The sequence below is a fragment of the Myotis yumanensis genome, unplaced genomic scaffold (assembly GCF_028538775.1).
Source record: "Myotis yumanensis isolate MYYU_CA2020_CCGP unplaced genomic scaffold, mMyoYum1.0.hap1 SCAF_11, whole genome shotgun sequence".
Taxonomy (NCBI): domain Eukaryota; kingdom Metazoa; phylum Chordata; class Mammalia; order Chiroptera; family Vespertilionidae; genus Myotis; species Myotis yumanensis.
Genome location: NW_027223762.1, coordinates 35,481,492 through 35,499,536, shown reverse-complemented (window position 1 = coordinate 35,499,536; position 18,045 = coordinate 35,481,492). Strand labels below are relative to the sequence as shown.

Genomic DNA, 18,045 nt, shown 5'->3' with positions numbered 1-18,045 from the left:
ATAAGAGCAGCTTCAGCTATCTTGTAACCTAGGCAGTCACAATGGCGATATTTGGCCAATACTGAGGAGAGTCTATTTACAATAATAAAGGTCATAATAGCAGTGGTCTAAAGTGAACCTATTGTGAGTCAGGAGCCATCTGTACCCTTCTATCCATGTTTATTGTGAGGATTAAGAGTATAAAGTGCTTTAAAAACTGCAAAATCTCATACAAATGGGAGGAATTATTATAATCCAAACTGGTATAATATATACAAAAACACCCAAACCAAACAGCACTAATGCATTGTTCAATACAGGTCTGTGTACTCAGAATTTGAAACATTTCTTTTTCCTAAAAATCACAGGCTTCTTCTTACTGAGTTAACACAGAAGTTTAACACCAAGTGAAAATCCACCCATGAGTAAGAAGTTTGGTCAACACAGAAGTTTAATACCAAGTGAAAATCCACCCATGAGTAAGAAAGGAGCCATTCTCCCTCCAGCCTCCTCCCTTCTCCCCTCCATCTCTATACATTGCCTATACATTGCCCTATGTTGGCCTTTTGCGGGGCTCACTGCTTGCCACTGGGAATGATACCTCTCACCTCGGAGTTTTCAGGCTTGAAAACTTCTGACAGACACCTATGAAAGCATACAATAGCACCGTACCATTCAATTCTGAACCAGTCTCCCACCTCAGTGACAGACTGTTAAATAAAAACTTGTGCCCCTCCCAAAAGCTTTTAAAGGATCAGTGTTCCTTTTACTTAAGGACAAAAGAAAGAAAGAAAATCCCAACTAACTTGTTATAAACAAAGCAATTTGAAATTCTACTCACCGACTGCAAAAAGTCAAGAGATCATTTTGCCACAAGACCCCCTAGTAATGCCTTATGCGATGTTTGGGAAGGCTTCCGAAATTCAATCTGGGTTTTGCTGTCCCCCCTACTTCTGTAGTGCCAAGTGCCGGATCAGAGCAGATAAACAAAGCCTCGAGGCAAATGCCACGCCATTTCTCTCTTAAATTTCCAAAGACTAACATAAGATGGGGATGTTGGGTACATTCATATGTATGAATTCAATAATGTTTATTACGTCCCAGCCACACCTACATATGTTCTCCCCTTCTCTTAGTTGCCTGGGATTTGCTTCTAGCATTTCTGATATCACTAAAACAACAGCTACAATAACAACCACAGGAATTTTCACTGGAACAAACATGATCAGAAGCCCTCATCATGCTCCATAAAAGCTAAAATAAGGAAAAAATCGAAGAGAGTTTTAAGTAATAGATGTTTCCCCTGAGCCCTACCATGATTCATTTCCATGCTTATTTCCATGGTTAGTTACTTGATAGTTCACAGTGTCCATTAGACACTAACCTGGGAGAGACGGGCCTTTGGATATGACTTTGGTATGATGTTTCACAGTTTACATAGCTTACCTTTAAGTTCATGATTTCCTTTCATCTGCACAAAACTTTTGGGGAGGTAGGTATTATTGCAAATGGAGAAAGCGAATCTCAGAGACTTCAACAGACACAGCTAGGAAGTAGTGACGCTCAAAACCAGACTATCTGACCCTACACCACCCATGTTTCCTTAGGTAGATGAATACAAAGATGATAGGACATAAGGAATGAGAAATGTTCAACTACAGAGAATATATAAAGATAAAAAAGAGAGAGAATCAAAAAAACACATTAAAAAGACAGTTCTTAATGGGGAAAACAAACAAATGGGATATCTGTAATACTTTTAACAATAAAGATAAATTTTAAAAAATAAATAAAAAGACAATCCTAATTTTTATACACACAGACATCATTGTTCATAATTTTTTAAATTATAATTCTTTTTTATTTAACACATCTCATGATGTTAATCAATTGGAAAAAATAAACAGGAACCATTTAATTAATGTGTGTGTTTCTATTGATTTATTTGTGGTGTTATTAACACGGGAGCTGCTCATAGGCTATCTTCTCACACATAATAATTATTATTTACTGATGGCAAAGCTCTGTGGATGTGACTAAAGTGTCAGTGACATAAAGAAAAGCCTGTTTAAATGATCTGCAAAGCAGGGCCACAGCTGTAACTCTGCCCTGGCAGAGCCTGTCAAGTAAATAGCATGATCTTTTCAAACACAGCCGTATTATTTTCTCCCTGGCATTTGTAATTTGTTAAAACTCTCAGTGTGCATGCCTTTCCTCCTAATAACAATGGCAAATGACCAATCTCTGGACTTATCTCTTGCACACACGTCTACTAGTATGTATATTTGAAATTATATATATATATATATATATATATATATATATATATATATATGTATATATATACCTCGCTGCAAATTTTACATAGCATTCTGTCACTGGGATGATATAACCTATAATTCAGTGATGTAACACTCAGAAATGCCAAATAAAAGAATTTTGTTTGAGATGCTATGAAAATAGCCCAAGATCAACTGCTGGATCTGCTTAGAAAAAAACAAACGAACATCATGATGCTTCAAAACTGCTATTTGGTTTTGTATGACACACTACATCTGATATTTATAGGCTCCGTCTTCTTGCCAGAGTGTCTGTCTGGGATCCCAGCCATTGTTTCCAAACGTATTTGTACCTTGGTAGATATGTGAATATCCAACAGCTTTCTAATTTAGAAATGATGGGTGGATTTTTAGTAACTTTTATTTTATTCATAATTTAAAGATTAGATATTAGAACAGGAGCCACTTAACATCACTGCCAACAAAATTAATCTTTAATATAAATCCCTTTAGGCATGATTTTTCTCCCAATATAACTATACAATCTTGGGATTGGGTGGGAGGGAGGAAGGGTAGAGGGTTAAGTACTCTGCTCTTTGCACCCTTTCCTCTCCTTTCTGGTGCTTCTCTTCTGATGTTAGGGCAGGAGGAGGAATGGGGAAGTAGATATCTTGCATGGCTCCCTTTCGGAAGATTGTAATTTTCTTTCTTTAGGGTGCTGCTGCTTCTCTAGTTAACCCTGTCAGATTTGTGATGCTCTGTATACAGAAGCGACTCCAAGTTCTGGCTCCCTCATTGGTGAGGGTTCTTTTTTTTTTTTTTTTTTTAATATATTTTATTGATTTTTTTACAGAGAGGAAGGGAGAGGGATAGAGAGTTGGAAACATCGATGAGAGAGAAACACTGATCAGCTGCCTCCTGTACACCCCCCACTGGGGATGTGGCCGCAACCAAGGTACATGCCCTTGGCGGGAATCAAACCTGGGACCTTTCAGTCTGCAGGCCGACGCTCTATCCGCTAAGCCAAACCAGTCAGGGCTGGTTAGGGTTCTTGAGGTGCCTCCCTGCCACCCAGTTCCTGAAGGCATATCTTGCAGTTACTTGACCTCTTTCACAGGGGGTCAGCTAGCAGTCTCTCTTGGGGGGTGCAATGTGAGCTACTGTGGTGCTCCTTCCCTCATCTAGACATTCGCCCTGCTGCCCCCTTTCCTTGTCCTGGAATACAGAGCACTCTGCTGGTGCAGGATAAAGCAGAGATGTGACAATAACCAGTCTCCAAACTAGTAGAGGGGGAAGACTGAGCATCTCTCAGCTTCATGAGCAATTCTCTTAAGGGCTCTTCTCTGGACTTTGAGAGGAAAAGGTATCTTCCATCTCCTCCTTTACAGTGAGAATGGGTGAAGGGAGAGATTAGAGTACCCTAATGAGTATTTTGCTTCACAAAAAGCTAACCTCCTCTCTATTCACCCTTCCCTTGTATTTCAGGGAATAGAGATGGGGTAATTTGGGACTGTTTAGTGGTAGGGCTGTATCCCTGTGTACTCATCCCCCCTTATCCATGGAGAATATGTTCCAAAACCCCAAGTAGATGCCTCAAACTGCAGATAGTGACAAACCCTGTGTAGACTATGTTTTTTCCTATAGATATAAACCTATGATAAAGTTTAATTTATAAATTAGGCACAATAAAAGATTAATAATAATTCTACATAATAAAACCCTAATATGCAAATCAACCGAACCACGGAACGACTGCTGGAATGACTGGTCACTATGAGACTGCTAGCTGACCCCTGTGGAAGAGGTCAAGTGCACTGACAACCAGGGGGCAGATGCTCAATGCAGGAGCTGCCCCCAGCCTGCAGACCCTGACCTGCGGCAGGGGGCGGGGCCAGCAAGCGGGTGGCACCAGGCCAGCCAAGGCGGGTGCGAGCAGGGGCCCCAATCACCCTACTACCGGTCGCCCCACAGATCAGCCCTGATCACCGGCCAGGCCTAGGGACCTTACCCATCCACGAATTTTGTGGACCAGGCCTCTAGTAACTAATAATAAACCAGAACAATAATAACAATAGACTGTAATAAGAGTTATGTGAATGTGGTCTCTTTCCCAAATATCTTATTGTACTGTAATCACCCTTCTTATAATGACATGAGATGATACAGTGCCAATGTGATTAGAGGAAGTGAGGTGAGTGGCATGGGGATTATGACGTAACTTTAGCTACTATTGACATTCCAACAATCCATCAGAAGGAAGATCTGCTTTGGTGAACCTGGATCATCAAGCCATGACAAATGTTCATAGTTGGATGTGCAGGTACTATTTTGGGACCAAGGTTGACTTTGAGTAACTGAAACTGTTGAAAGTGAAAAGACAGATTAGGGGAGAGGGGTAGTAGGCTGGCCTAACTACAGGGGGTTCCTGAACTTAAAATACGTGAGCTCATCACCTTCTGTGCACAGCTTTATAGCCGAGCCGAGGTCCAGGACACCCCTGTTGACCTCCTATTATACTTGTTTCCACCTAGAACTTCCGTTAATCTTCACAGCATGTGTTGAAGAAACAAAAAAAAAAGAACAATTCTGTATTGACTAAAAACTACAGTGGGAAAGGGAATGGGATGCAGGAATGATTGCAATTATTTTCTATTTTACAAAGCCAATTTACCTCCAAGAAAATTTGGAGTGTTGTGTTATTCATCTACATAAATATAATAATTCAAATTTACCTGAACTCTTTACTTGTGTGTACACCTTCCATTTTAATACCAAATTGTCTATCAGATTTCTACTCTTACAACTTCGATGTAATTGGGGATCAAAACGGAGTATGACTAAGCAATGTACAGTAAGCTACTGTGTATCAATATTTATGGGAAGAGGCAGGACAATATTTTATTAGTCAATAAAATATAAAGATTAATTTTTTCCAGAAAGGAGAACAGAACTTATATTTTACATAGTGTAATATAAAAATATTATTAGTACAGTAATACTATTACTACTGAAAATGGAACTATTACTTATCTAATAATATGGTCACTTGCGCCTAACCAGTATCACAATTCACTTGACAGATCTGAGGTTTCTTTAAGCAGGTTTTTCTTTACCAATCTCCCTGGGCTTGCCATTCCCATCTCCCACATAGTTGGATGCATGCAGTCGCGGCTTGCTATAACAGATGAACACTGTGGTAGGCTAACACAAAGAAATGCCACAGAACCAAAAAATAAAATTAAATAGAATTTTAAAGGGGAAAATTTTTCTAATAAAAATGCTCAGTGGGGCCGAAACCGGTTTGGCTCAGTGGATAGAGCGTCGGCCTGCAGACTGAAAGGTGCCAGGTTCGATTCCGGTGAAGGGCATGTACCTGGGTTGTGGGCACATCCCCAGTGGGAGATGTGCAGGAGGCAGCTGATCGATGTTCCTCTCTCATCGATGTTTCTAACTCTCTATCTCTCTCCCTTCCTCTCTGTAAAAAAATCAATAAAATATATTTTTAAAAAAATGCTCAGTGGGGATGTCTTTAAAGACTAGATATTAAAGTCAGCCTTAAAATATCACTTAACATAGTAAGGAAAATTCCTTTCATGAGATTTGACTTTCTATGTAATCCATAGCCTAGTTCTTTTTTATAAACCTTTGAATCTGTTGTGAATAGAATAGATTATAATAGAAATTCAAAAGGCTTTTTATTAGCCATCAACAACTTGTAAATTATTAGGTTACATTTCAGGTTATTTAGAATAAGATTTTTTTAAATATGAAACTGATGTGGAATCATATCATATTAGAACTGTCTCAGAGTTCATTTTAAGTCAGTATATTGAATATCATGTTCACTTAAAAATATTGTTTGTAAACTCTTTATTAATATCAAGTAGAAAGAATTTATATCTTTATTATGCCAAGGAGTAATTTATTTTTTATTTTTATTTTTATTTTTTAAATATATTTTATTGATTTTTTACAGAGAGGAAGGGAGAGAGATAGAGAGTCAGAAACATCGATGAGAGAGAAACATCGATCAGCTGCCTCCTGCACATCTCCTACTGGGGATGTGCCCGCAACCCAGGTACATGCCCTTGACCGGAATCAAACCTGGGACCCTTCAGTCCGCAGGCCGACGCTCTATCCACTGAGCCAAACCGGTTTCGGCATGCCAAGGAGTAATTTAAATAACTCCCCAAATCAGTTCCTTGTCACATAGTATAATACATTATTACCAGACAACGTTGCCTCTTGTCAAAGAGAAACAAACCATTGCACTAGGCTCAAAATTTTTGTGAAAAAAATATTTAAGAAAGTAAACCATAAATGTAATTAAACCCCATTGAAATTAAACAATTCTTGGGGAAGCAGCTATTATTCTGACCATCAACATTGCCATAAGAGAAAGCAGTTTAACTTTATAGGGTTATTTACTCATCTTGCTGGGAAAGATTCCCATCATTTTAAGAACAAAGATTCTGTACTTCTCTCTTTAGATTCAGAGTAATAGGTCTAGAACAGCGGTTCTCAACCTGTGGGTCGCGACCCCTTTCACAAGGGTCGCCTAAGACCATCGGAAAACACATATATAATTACATATTGTTTTTGTGATTAATCACTATGCTTTATTATGTTCAATTTGTAACAATTAAAATACATCCTGCATATCAGCTATTTACATTATGATTCATAACAGTAGCAAAATTACAGTTATGTAGTAGCAACGAAAATGATTTTATGGTTGGGGGTCACCATAACATGAGGAACTGTATTAAAGTTAGGAAGGTTGAGAACCACTGATCTAGAAGATGGGAAACCCAAATTATACTAGGCTTTTGACTCCATAATAATGGATTCCCTTCTCTGCTCTTCAGTAGTGAACTAATATGATTGTTGTCCATAAATACTGTTAGCATCAACTAACAATTTTTGGAAAGTTTTTTTAGCCTTTTTGATCATTTGTGACATCAATAATGACAGGATTCTTGGCCTGGCTGGTGAGGCTCAGTTGGATGGGCGTCATCCCATGCACCAAAAGGTTGGTGGTTCAATTCCCGATCAGGGCACATGCTAGGGTTGCAGGCTCTATCCCAAGTAGGAGGCATGCAGGAGGCAACTGATGGCAGTTGATAGATGTTGCACTCTCACATCGATATTTCTCTCTCTCCCTTTCCCTTCTTATCTCTCTAAAAAAAAAAATCAATTAAAAGTATTTTTTTAAATCTTAAATAGTAATAATAATGGCAGGATTGTTTCCAAACCACAATTTTTCTCCCTCTAAACTCTAATATATTTTTGCCCCATCATTGTTTATTCCTCAATTTATTTTTAATATTTTTTCTGAATTATGACAGGCATGTGTAGTATAGGAAACTTGAATAATAAAAGGAAAAACTATAAATCTGATCATTTTTCCCTCCAGGATTCTGATGAGATCATTTCAACCTGAACAAGGTGTTTCACCTCTTTATTTCAATGCTAAGAAAATATCTTTAAAATAATTAATTCAAGTTTTTGATAAATTTGGTTAATATGGTTAATTGCATCTTCTGTCTTTACTAGAACAGCAATAGAGGTATTGCTTCACAGGTAAAGTTAAATTCAGAAAACAAAAAGCTGGCATGATTTCACTCCTCTATAGGTGTTTCTTCTTCATAAACATTATTTTAGTAGATACATCAATAATAGAAAGCCATATTTAATGATATAATCTTCACATCAACCATAACAGTAAATTATCATCATTCTCACTTTACAAAACAAAGATCTGAAATCAATTGCATGGCTCTTAGGTGGTAAAGTGAGAATGTTAGGGGGTTTGAACCTGCTCTGTCTGCTTCCAAGGGCATCCTTTCCTCTACAGCCCAACACCTCACTGGGAACATCATAATCTGCTTAATTAGGCCCCGTGGTTGAGCAAATGAAATGCTGCCCCACCTTTTTTTTTTTTTTAACTAATACCAAAAATGTTGGAGTATCTTGATGTGCAAAACTTTATTTGTTTTTATGATTATTTCCCCAAAATAGAGCCTTAAAATTTGGATTATTGCATTAGAAGTAGGAATATTTTTTAGGTAATTTGTATACATTACCTATTGCTTTCCTCAATAAGATTGTTCAAATTATAATTCAATCAGCAAAGCAGCAGGCTTCCTGCTTCACTGTGCCCTTTATAAAAATATTGGTTATAAATAATAAAAAAAATCTTGGTTAATTTAATAGATAAAAATGGATATTTTGCGCTGAAACCGGTTTGGCTCGGTGGATAGAGCGTCGGCCTGTGGACTGAAAGGTCCCAGGTTCGATTCCGGTCAAGGGCATGTACCTGGGTTTCGGGCACATCCCCAGTAGGAGATGTGCAGGAGGCAGCTGATCGATGTTTCTCTCTATCTCCCTTCCTCTCTGTAAAAAATCAATAAAATATATTTTACAAAAAATGGATATTTTGTTGCTAAGTTTTAAAAAAAATGTATTGCTACAATTCACTGTTTTAATATATCAATTCCCATTCTATAGCGTGAACCTTGTATAAGGGCTTTCTAGTCCCTATTCTATAAATGGGAAGATATGGGAGTGGTCTTTAGACCTTTATTCATTCATAGTTATCCAGCTCCCACTCTAGGTCAGGCACTGTGCTAACCTTAAGGATATAAAGATGAAAGCCCATCTCTGACCTCACAGAGCTTGTGAACTAGCAAGAGAAACAGAGACACAAATAGACAATTATAGCACAGCACGACTAGGACAGTGATCAAAGTAACACAGAGGAAGATGCTTTGAAAAACATGGGGAAGGGCACATAGGCCATCTTCAAGGGAGGTCTCAGAAGCCTTTTTGGAGATACTGAGGCCTGAGCTCCATCTTGAAGAGAAGTAGAGTTAGCCAGATTTGCCCTATCATATCCAACCAGAATAAACTGCTTCTTTATCTGTGTGTTTCTTTACTAATGTGTATTATACTTATTTGTTTCCATGTCTCTTTTATTATATAGGATGTGGGTTTTTTTTCTTTTGATTGTAAAAATACTGTTAACCGCACATGCATCAGAATGGTTGGAGAGGATGGAAAGTAGGAAGTGTTGGTGAAGGATGTGGAGCAACGGGAATGCTCATACATTGCTGGAAGGAGTAGAAATTGGCGAAACCACTTTGGAAAACTTCTGGGTCATATCTCTTAAGCCAGCAATTCCACTCCTAGAAATAAACTCAAACACAAATGCAGGCATACTTTTACCAAAAGTGGCACTATTTGTAATAGTTCTAAACTAGAAAATACACAGATGCCCATCAACAGTAGGATGGATAAACTTAATGAGTTAGGGTCTCACACAGCAAGAAAAATGACTCTACACATTATATTAAGGAATTTCATAAAAATAATTTTGATTACTATAGAGCTAGATTTTTTTAAAAGCACTTACGGTATGATCACTTTTATGTAAAACATAAAAATAGGCAAAAAAAAACTGCTGTTAGAGGTCAGGAAAGGTCAGAAGTGGGGGTTTAGTGACTAAGGGGACAGGAAGGGGGAGCTTCTGGATGTGCAGGTAGGGTTTCGTTTCTTGATCTGGGTGCTGCTTACCCTGTAAATTCAGTTTTTGCCCTTTTCTGCATGTACAGTAGACGCTTGAATAACACTGGGTTTAGGGGTACTGACCTGCCACCATATAACTTGTCAGCCCTTCTCATACATGGATTCCCAAACACAGATTGAAAAGTATATTAGACTTAACTAGATTTTTAAAAATAATAATAATAACAATACATCTTGAGAGGAAGCTGAAAAATACAAAAATGTTTTGAAAAATTTAAATCACCCAAAACCTACTTGTGCTACCACCTCCCTTTCTGCTCCCCACATATTTACACGCACATTTTGCTAAATTAGGCTTATTTCTATTTAGTTTTGTTTTTTATTTTTACTTGAAATCAATCCTTATCAAATATTCATTGCAAGCATGTTTTTTAAAAGCTGCAGCAATGTATTCCATCAAATGTATATGTGTATGTATATATACACACACACATTACACATACATAGTGAATATATATACACTTTTCTAGGAACACTTACTATTATATATGATTAGAATATTATATATTACACACATGTAGCCCTAGAATAGGAGCTACTGGGTCTTGAACATTTTGTAAGCTCTGCATTCGTTCTCTACTTCCTTCCAGAAAGGTTGCATCTCCTAGCAAGGCGTGAGGGATCCTTCTATCACAATCCAAACCCAGGTCATTTATTATTATTTCTACTTGTTTTTGAGATATCGGGGCTTACAACAGGACGAAGGAATCTACCCTATTGCATCCGGCCAAGGCTCTCAGCAGGAACGGGCTTTTCCCCAAACCCTCCCTTCCTTCCAGGCCCCAAGCTCACAACTCGCGCCCTGCGGGCTGCGCAGTGCGGCTGCGCGCCTGAGCCCCGGCGCCCCCGGTTGCCTTGGGAACCGCACGCCCAGCCGTAAGAGGTGCAGAAACCAGGCCATGGAGCTGCCGGAGCCGGTCCGCCAGCGGCTGGGAAACTTCAGTCGGACCATGTTCAGGGACTCCAACCGGACCGAGCCCGAGTACAGCGAAGGTCCGGGTGAGTGGCCGAGGCCCACCGCCGGGAGTGTGGCCGCCGAGGACCAGCGGGTTTGGAGCGCGGATGTTGCCAGGACCCAAAATGGCGGTTTCGCCTTCAGCGGGCGCCGCAGTGCGGAGCGCCTTGGAGGAGAGGCCGGGCGAGAGCTGGGCTGGGACGGCTCCGGTCCCTGATGGCGCTGGTGCCAGGCTGATCGTGCTGAGGCCTGGCCCGCGAGTTCCCAGCAGGGCAGCTGAGGTGGAGCTGGCCTTCCTCAAAGGAAAACATGAATGCAAGAAAGCCGCCTTCGCAGCACAGGCCGGGTCCTGCGCCCTGGTGGAGGCGGCCCTGGCTTTTTCAGCCTGGATGGCGGGAATCGCCTCTTCCCACTCCTCACACCCACCTCCACCCCGTAAAATATGTTTTCCTTTACAACTTTCCTAGCAGAACAAGCACGTTCCACCACAAGGTGGTTTTCTGGCGGAAGAGATGGAAAGAAGTTTTTTTAATGAGTCGTTTTAAACCGCTATCCACTCCCGAGTGACAGTGGCCACACTAGCTAGCATGCTTCCCTGCCCTCCCCTCCCCTCCCCTCTCTTACCATCCCCTCCCCTTCCCTACCCCCTCCCCTCCCCTCCCCTCTCTTACCCTCCCCTCATCCCTCCCCTCCCCTCCCCTGCCTTACCCTCCCCTCTCCTGCCCCCCCTCTCCTATATATGACTCTCACCAAATCTGCTAACAAAATGCCATGATGCTACCTCATGCAACCTGACAACAAGTAATAACCCGGTTTCCTCCAGTTTCCCCTTCTTAAATCATGATGATAGACAACATACGGTCAACCAGATCCATACATTTTTATCCCTGAACTCTGCAGGAAATAGAAATCTTTTCCTCTTTCTTGGTTTAGGAATTTTTTAAAGGGTCAGAGAAAAGTAAAGTCAGTTTCCATAGTTGCATTTTTCAACTTCGTTACTTGCCTGTCCCCCCCTAATTTAGGATGTACAGCAGAAAACATAGTGTGAAAAATTAGGTTTTTACTTTTCTGATTTCTAAAGCTAAGGCTTACCAGGCTCTAGAATCTGATGATGCAAGGTATCGGGGTCAGCAGACATTTTCTGTAAAGGGCTAGGTAGTAAATGTTTTAGACTTGTACGTGGTAAATCTCTGTGACAGCTATAGATAATGGTAATTGGGTGGACATGGCAGTGTTCCAATAAAACTTTATTTGTGGATACCGAAATTTGAATTGCATAAGATTTTCAGTGTCAAAAAATATTATTCTTTGATTTTTTTCCCCCCAACCATTTAAAAATGTGAAAAAGCTCACTTGCTATACAAAACCAGACAGCTGGCTGGTGGTTTGCCTATCCCTCATTTATATTATATATGTTTTAATTTGAATTCTATTTACAGAACTCAACTTGTACTTTTGCAAAATTTAGTAAATTCATGTCTGTGCTTTCAACATTCATTTACATATTAACTTGATTTTCAGTTGCATGATTATAAGTTTGATCTGCTGAAATACAGAAATAGCACAACTCTTAAAATGTTATTGTACAAAAATTTTTAACAAAAACTTCTTTGCAAAATTTGACTACAGTTTCTGCTCTAAAGATATTAAAATTTTCAGCCTAACTAATTTATCATTATTTTTCCACATTTTCTTTGTGGATCTGGAGTAGGTTTATTTGTACTGTAATTACAAGTGTATATCATTACCATGTCCATAGCTGACCAAGAGGTGCATTATTATTATGAAAAAAAATCCTAGATTTAACAGATTTTAAGAATTCATCCCTTTATCAGTGGTAAATTAATAAATAGGTGCCAGCAAAGTACATCATAATAATGATTTTAAAAAGTAGATCAACCCAGCTGGTGCTGCTCAGTGGTTAATGGTCAACCCATAAACCAAGAAGTCACCAGTTCGATTCCTGGTCAGGGTACATCCCTAGATCCCCAGTAGGGAGCATGGAGGAGGCAGCCAATTGATGTTTCTCTATCTCTCTCCCTTCCTCTCACTCTAAAATCAATTTAAGAAAAACAAACATATTTAAAAAGTAGATCATAATCAGGTATATTCTTGGAGCTAAAGAACACCGTGCTGTGAGACCATGATTATTCCTTATATTTTAAAATTATTATTAAACGACAAGTATAAAATACTGGATTGTGGAGAAAAAAAAACCAATCTGTTTCTAAGAAATTTATTTTAGAGCCTTTGTAAATTCTTACATTTAGAGCAATTGATTTCTAAATATGTGTCTGTTCCTGTTTTATAAATTTAGGATGCAAATGTAGGGCTCAGTTTTTTAAAAATTCTTAATTTAGGACCCTTCTCCCTTACACAGAAGCAAAATATTATGTAATCAGCCTTATATAAATGAAACTCATGTACTACAAATAGCTACGCTGACAATGTCCTTATAACAATGTTTTCATAATTCATTCTGCTTATGTGTATTTGATATTTACCAGTTTAAAGTAAGATGCTAGGTTCTCTGGGGATCTCAAAAGTGGGTAGAATGTGGTCTGTGTTTACATTGAGCCTGTACATCAGTGAAAGAAAAGGAAAGGGAACATACATTTATTGAGTGCCTCCTATGGGCCAGGCCGAGTGCTAGAGTGAAATAATTTATATTCTCTCTCATCCTCACAAGCAATCTGTGAGATAACTTTAATGTTACCATTTTTCAGATGAAGAAATTGACAGTCAAAGAGGTCAAATAACTTATCTCAAGTCTGGCAGCCAGAGTTACTGGGGAGTTTTGGGAATTCGGGGTTTATTTGGACTCCAAAGCTCACGATCTCTTCAGTACACCAGACTGTCTTAAGTGAGGGAAGTATGGTTGTTTGCTAACACTCCTGTACACAGGTTAGAGTGATAAATACCTACAAAGGAACAAGATATCTACTGGAGTTGGGGAATATAATCAAGAAAAAAATTTATAGAAAAGTGGCATTTAATTGGGTATTAATGAATGGGTGGGATTAGGGTATGCTGAAAAGGGGTGTGTCTAATTATAATTTGGGGAGATGCTTTTTTGTATGATATTTGTGAGAGAGTAGTTTTATGTTGTTTATGTGTTTATTTTATGAGCTCTTTACATAGACTCTACAAAGTTGGCAATAATAATTATTGTGTCTCAGTAGGATTTATATTGATAGTCTACATTTAGTCTATACCAATAGTGTGCAAAAAGTAGACTGTAATGGCAAAATGCTAAAGTAATTGAAAAAATTGAAACAAACCCCCAAGTAACCAATATATGAACTAAATAATATGATGGTGAATATTTCCTTGTACTGGCAATGATTATAAAGATGCTTAACATTTGTAGTTTTGTTGAGCCAATATGATAGTTATTCTAAGGAACTAAAGGATTTATAGGGCATAGACCAGGAATAAGAGTTTGTCCCTTTTCTCCCTGTTTCTATTGTAGATAATGAAGTGGTTTCCAGTTTAGCATTGCAGATGTCACTTTATTTTAATGCTTACTTTTTCCCACTTTGGTGGGTGAGCAGCATTATGATGCTTCGAATAAAAGTAAGTCTAAACTTTAATGCTTCTGCTAAGGCCTTTTCTGCTCATCCCTTGGCATTGTTACATTGCCAATAAAATCCAAGTTCTTAATATTTTATTTCTATCTCAGGTCATTTTTGTTATATGTGAGATTTTACAAACATGTTTATTTTTGTTTTCTTTAGTATCCAATTTTGCCTGATTACTACAAATTCATTGTGGTCACTGTTATCATCCTCATAACCTTAATTGAAGCTATCAGGCTGTATCTGGGCTACATGGGTAACCTCCAGGAAAAGGTAGGCTCTCCTTTCCTTTCTTTCAGTGCTACACGTAAATGCAATGAGGTTTCCATAGCAAGGAAAGGGCAGTGCTCTGTGGTGGAAGGAACGAAGACCTATAGCTAAGGCCTGGTTCCAAGGTTACTTCTTTTGTCACTGTGGTCTGTTTACTTAATCTCATATGTAAAATGGGGAAAATAAATAGATAAATAAATAAATAAAATGGGGAAAATATTTACTTCACAAGTTGGTTGGAATTAAATGAAATCCTTATATAATAAAAGGCTAATATGCAAATTGTCCCCTAGACCGGGAGTTTGACGGGCCAGCCGGACCCTACCTGTGCACGAATTCGTGCACTGGGCCTCTAGTAATTTATATAAAATACCTGAACATAGTAAGCACTTAAGAATTGACCATTTTCCCTCTTCTCACAGTCTTGAAAATACTCGGTCAATTAAACATGTTCATTTGGATCCTGAATAAGAAAGTGGGGGCCCTGGCCAGAGTGGCTCAGTTGGTTAGAGTGTCATCCCGTGCATCAAAAAGTTGTGGGTTCGATTCCTGGTGAGGACACATACCTAGGTTGTGGGTTTAATCCCTGGTTGGAAACTGATTGATGTTTCTCGCTCACATCAATGTTTCTCTCTCTCTCTCTCTCTTTCTCTCTCTCTCTCGCTTATTCTCCCTCTAAAAATCAATAAAAACATATCCTCAGGTGAGGATTAAAAAGAAAATGAGGAGAAATTATAAACTCATTTCCTATGCTGGGCACATGTTTTCTGAATCATCAAGCTACCTAAGCATTTACAGGTAGTTACCAGAGCTTAGGGATAATGCCTAAAGATTCCTAAAAGGCCCTTCATAATTAGGTCCCACCCAGCCTATCTCACTGTGTTTCTTGCTATTTCCTAAACTAAACATCTATTCCAGGCTGACATATTGATTCTCAGTCATGCTCATCCCACATCTTTGCTTAATTACCTTCTTGCCTCTTCCTCCTCCTACCCAGCTTTAAAAGCCTACATCCTGAATTCTTTCACCTACTCTGATCACTCTCTTATCTTACTTCTTGTAGCATTTAGTCTATATTTCTAAGTGACACATTTAATTATTCACTAAGGTGTAGTATTTTAGGGTTGTCACATAAATTAGTTTTCTCTTCTAATCTAGACTGTAAGTTCTCTGAGGACAGGTTCACAGTAGTGCTAAGTATTTGCTGTATTTTGTTTATCTGTATAAACTAAAGAGTATACTTTACTGATCCGATTACTTTCAATGTGTGTCGTTTCAGGTTCCTGAATTAGCTGGCTTTTGGCTTTTGAGCCTTCTATTGCAGTTGCCTTTAATTCTTTTCTTGCTCTTTAATGAAGGCCTAACAAGTCTGCCCTTGGAAAAAGCGATACACATTGTCTTCACTATGTTCCTTACTTTCCAAGTTGTTTCAGCATTTCTTACCTTGAGGAAAATGGTAAATCAGTTGGCAACTCGTTTCCACCTCCAAGACTTTGACCGGCTCTCTGCGAATAAAGGAGGCATGAGAACAATGAGATCCTGTTTAGAAGAGATTTGACCCAGTGCTGTGTAGTGAAAATCTGAAAGCTCATTCTAGAAGACTGTGAGTTAGGAAAACATCCGAGATGTAGCGTGAGAAAAAGGACAAAGCGAGTGTTTGGAATTGTATACTCTTCAAGGTCGGAAAGTCCAAGTGATAACCGGGAACGGTGAGCCGAGGTGTGAGCCAAGGTGTTTTCCCGGGGTTGTGTCTTTCGATGCCCAAGAATGAGCTCTGCGGGCCAGAAGATTAGCAAAAGTGTGGAAAATTTATTACAAGCAGATTCAGACTCCCCGCAAGGGGAGGGGAACCAATAGTGGGCTGCCCGTTAAAGCCTTGTAGTCCAGGGTATATATTTGCTACAAGCCTGCTCTACGTCTACCTGTGTCGTCACCTGATTGATTCCCTCAGTAGTTTGTGCCCAGCAATGGGCCTGAACTTTCCCCGTTTCTATGGGTTCTTTCTCTGTTCCTATGCTGAATTTTTTCTGTTTCTATGGGTTCGTACACCTTGTGACTGTGCCCTCCCTTGTTTTCCCAGGCCTCCCGCTTTGAGTCCAAAAACATTTTATTATTTCTGCTTGGTTGGTTCCTGTGGTTAGGCTGCTCAAACTGCCAAGTCTGCCCCTGCCTGTGTTCCACCTGCCTTTGTTTCCCCTGGACCCCTGCCCTATCTGCCTGTTTCAAGTTAACCCTCTCACAAAGGTTGGGGCAGTAATAGACTCTACAGCAGGGGTCCTCAAACTTTTTAAACAGGGGGCCAGTTCACTGTCCCTCAGACCGTTGGAGGGCCGAACTATAGTTAAAAAAAAAAACTATGAACAAATTCCTATGCACACTGCACATATCTTATTTTGAAGTAAAAAAACAAAACGGGAACAAATACAATATTTGTATTTGCACGTGGCCCGTGGGCCGTAGTTTGAGGACCCCTGCTCTACAGTATGAAAACAGTAAGTCAACCCTAAATCCTAGATGATGTCCACCTGATGCCAAATATCTTAATTTTTCTATTGTTGTTGGCTCTCTCAGGTGTGTAGACTTCAGTGTTGGTGGTCACAGTTTACCAGCTTTACTGTGATATTTCTAGTTAGTACCTTTAACATTTCTAGTTAGAAATGTGTATATTTCTTTTAAACTTGTTTTTTTTTAATCTTTATTGTTGAGAGTATTACAGATGCCCCCCTTTTTATCCCTCATTGCCTCCCTACCTGGCCTTCACCACCCTATTATCTGTGTACATAGGTAATGTATATATGCATATAAAGTCTTTGGTTAATCTCCTCCCACCCACCCCCTTCCCTCTGAGATGCCTCAGCTATCCATATCTTGGCAGTTCATCTGGAGCATGTGGAAATCCTTATCAATATTCTGGCGTGTTAGACTATATTTGTAAACCAGGACACATTTTCATGTCTACTAGGGTTAAATTATAACCTAATCTCAGCTGCTATCATGAGGTTAAGAAGGAAACAAGTGGATTATCATGGTATTTAGGAAATATCTTTATAATAAAATTGTAACTTTCATAAAACCATGTTCAGTATTTATGGTGGTGGTGGTGGTGTTCTAAATGTCTTTAACAATAAATTATAAAATATTTATAATAAATCATGCTTGTCTTGTGCAGTTCTTTTGGGCATGGTTTTATTTTTATACGGAGTTGCAAAGGATGGAAGGAGAAAAAATAGATAGTAGAGAGCTTCTATGTAGTAGGCACTATACTAAGCACATTAATCCTTGTGATCTCATCTACTATATCATTATTCACTGAAGAACTGCTTCATACCCAATAAATTCATATGAGGGCTGATTTGAAAACCAGGGTGCCTATTAATCCATAGCGAGAGCTAAGGTG

The 18,045-nt window shown here is 39.0% G+C and overlaps 1 protein-coding gene across 1 annotated transcript; it reads left to right on the top strand.

The window, feature by feature from the left end:
* Positions 1 to 10,725: 10,725 nt before the first annotated feature.
* On the top strand, positions 10,726 to 17,779 carry TMEM17 (transmembrane protein 17). The gene is made up of 4 exons (XM_070429312.1): positions 10,726 to 10,844; positions 14,273 to 14,376; positions 14,538 to 14,651; positions 15,928 to 17,779. The coding sequence occupies exons 1-4, from the start codon at positions 10,745 to 10,747 to the stop codon at positions 16,204 to 16,206; spliced, it is 597 nt and encodes a 198-aa protein (XP_070285413.1). The 5' UTR covers positions 10,726 to 10,744; the 3' UTR covers positions 16,207 to 17,779.
* The last annotated feature ends 266 nt before the right edge of the window (positions 17,780 to 18,045 follow it).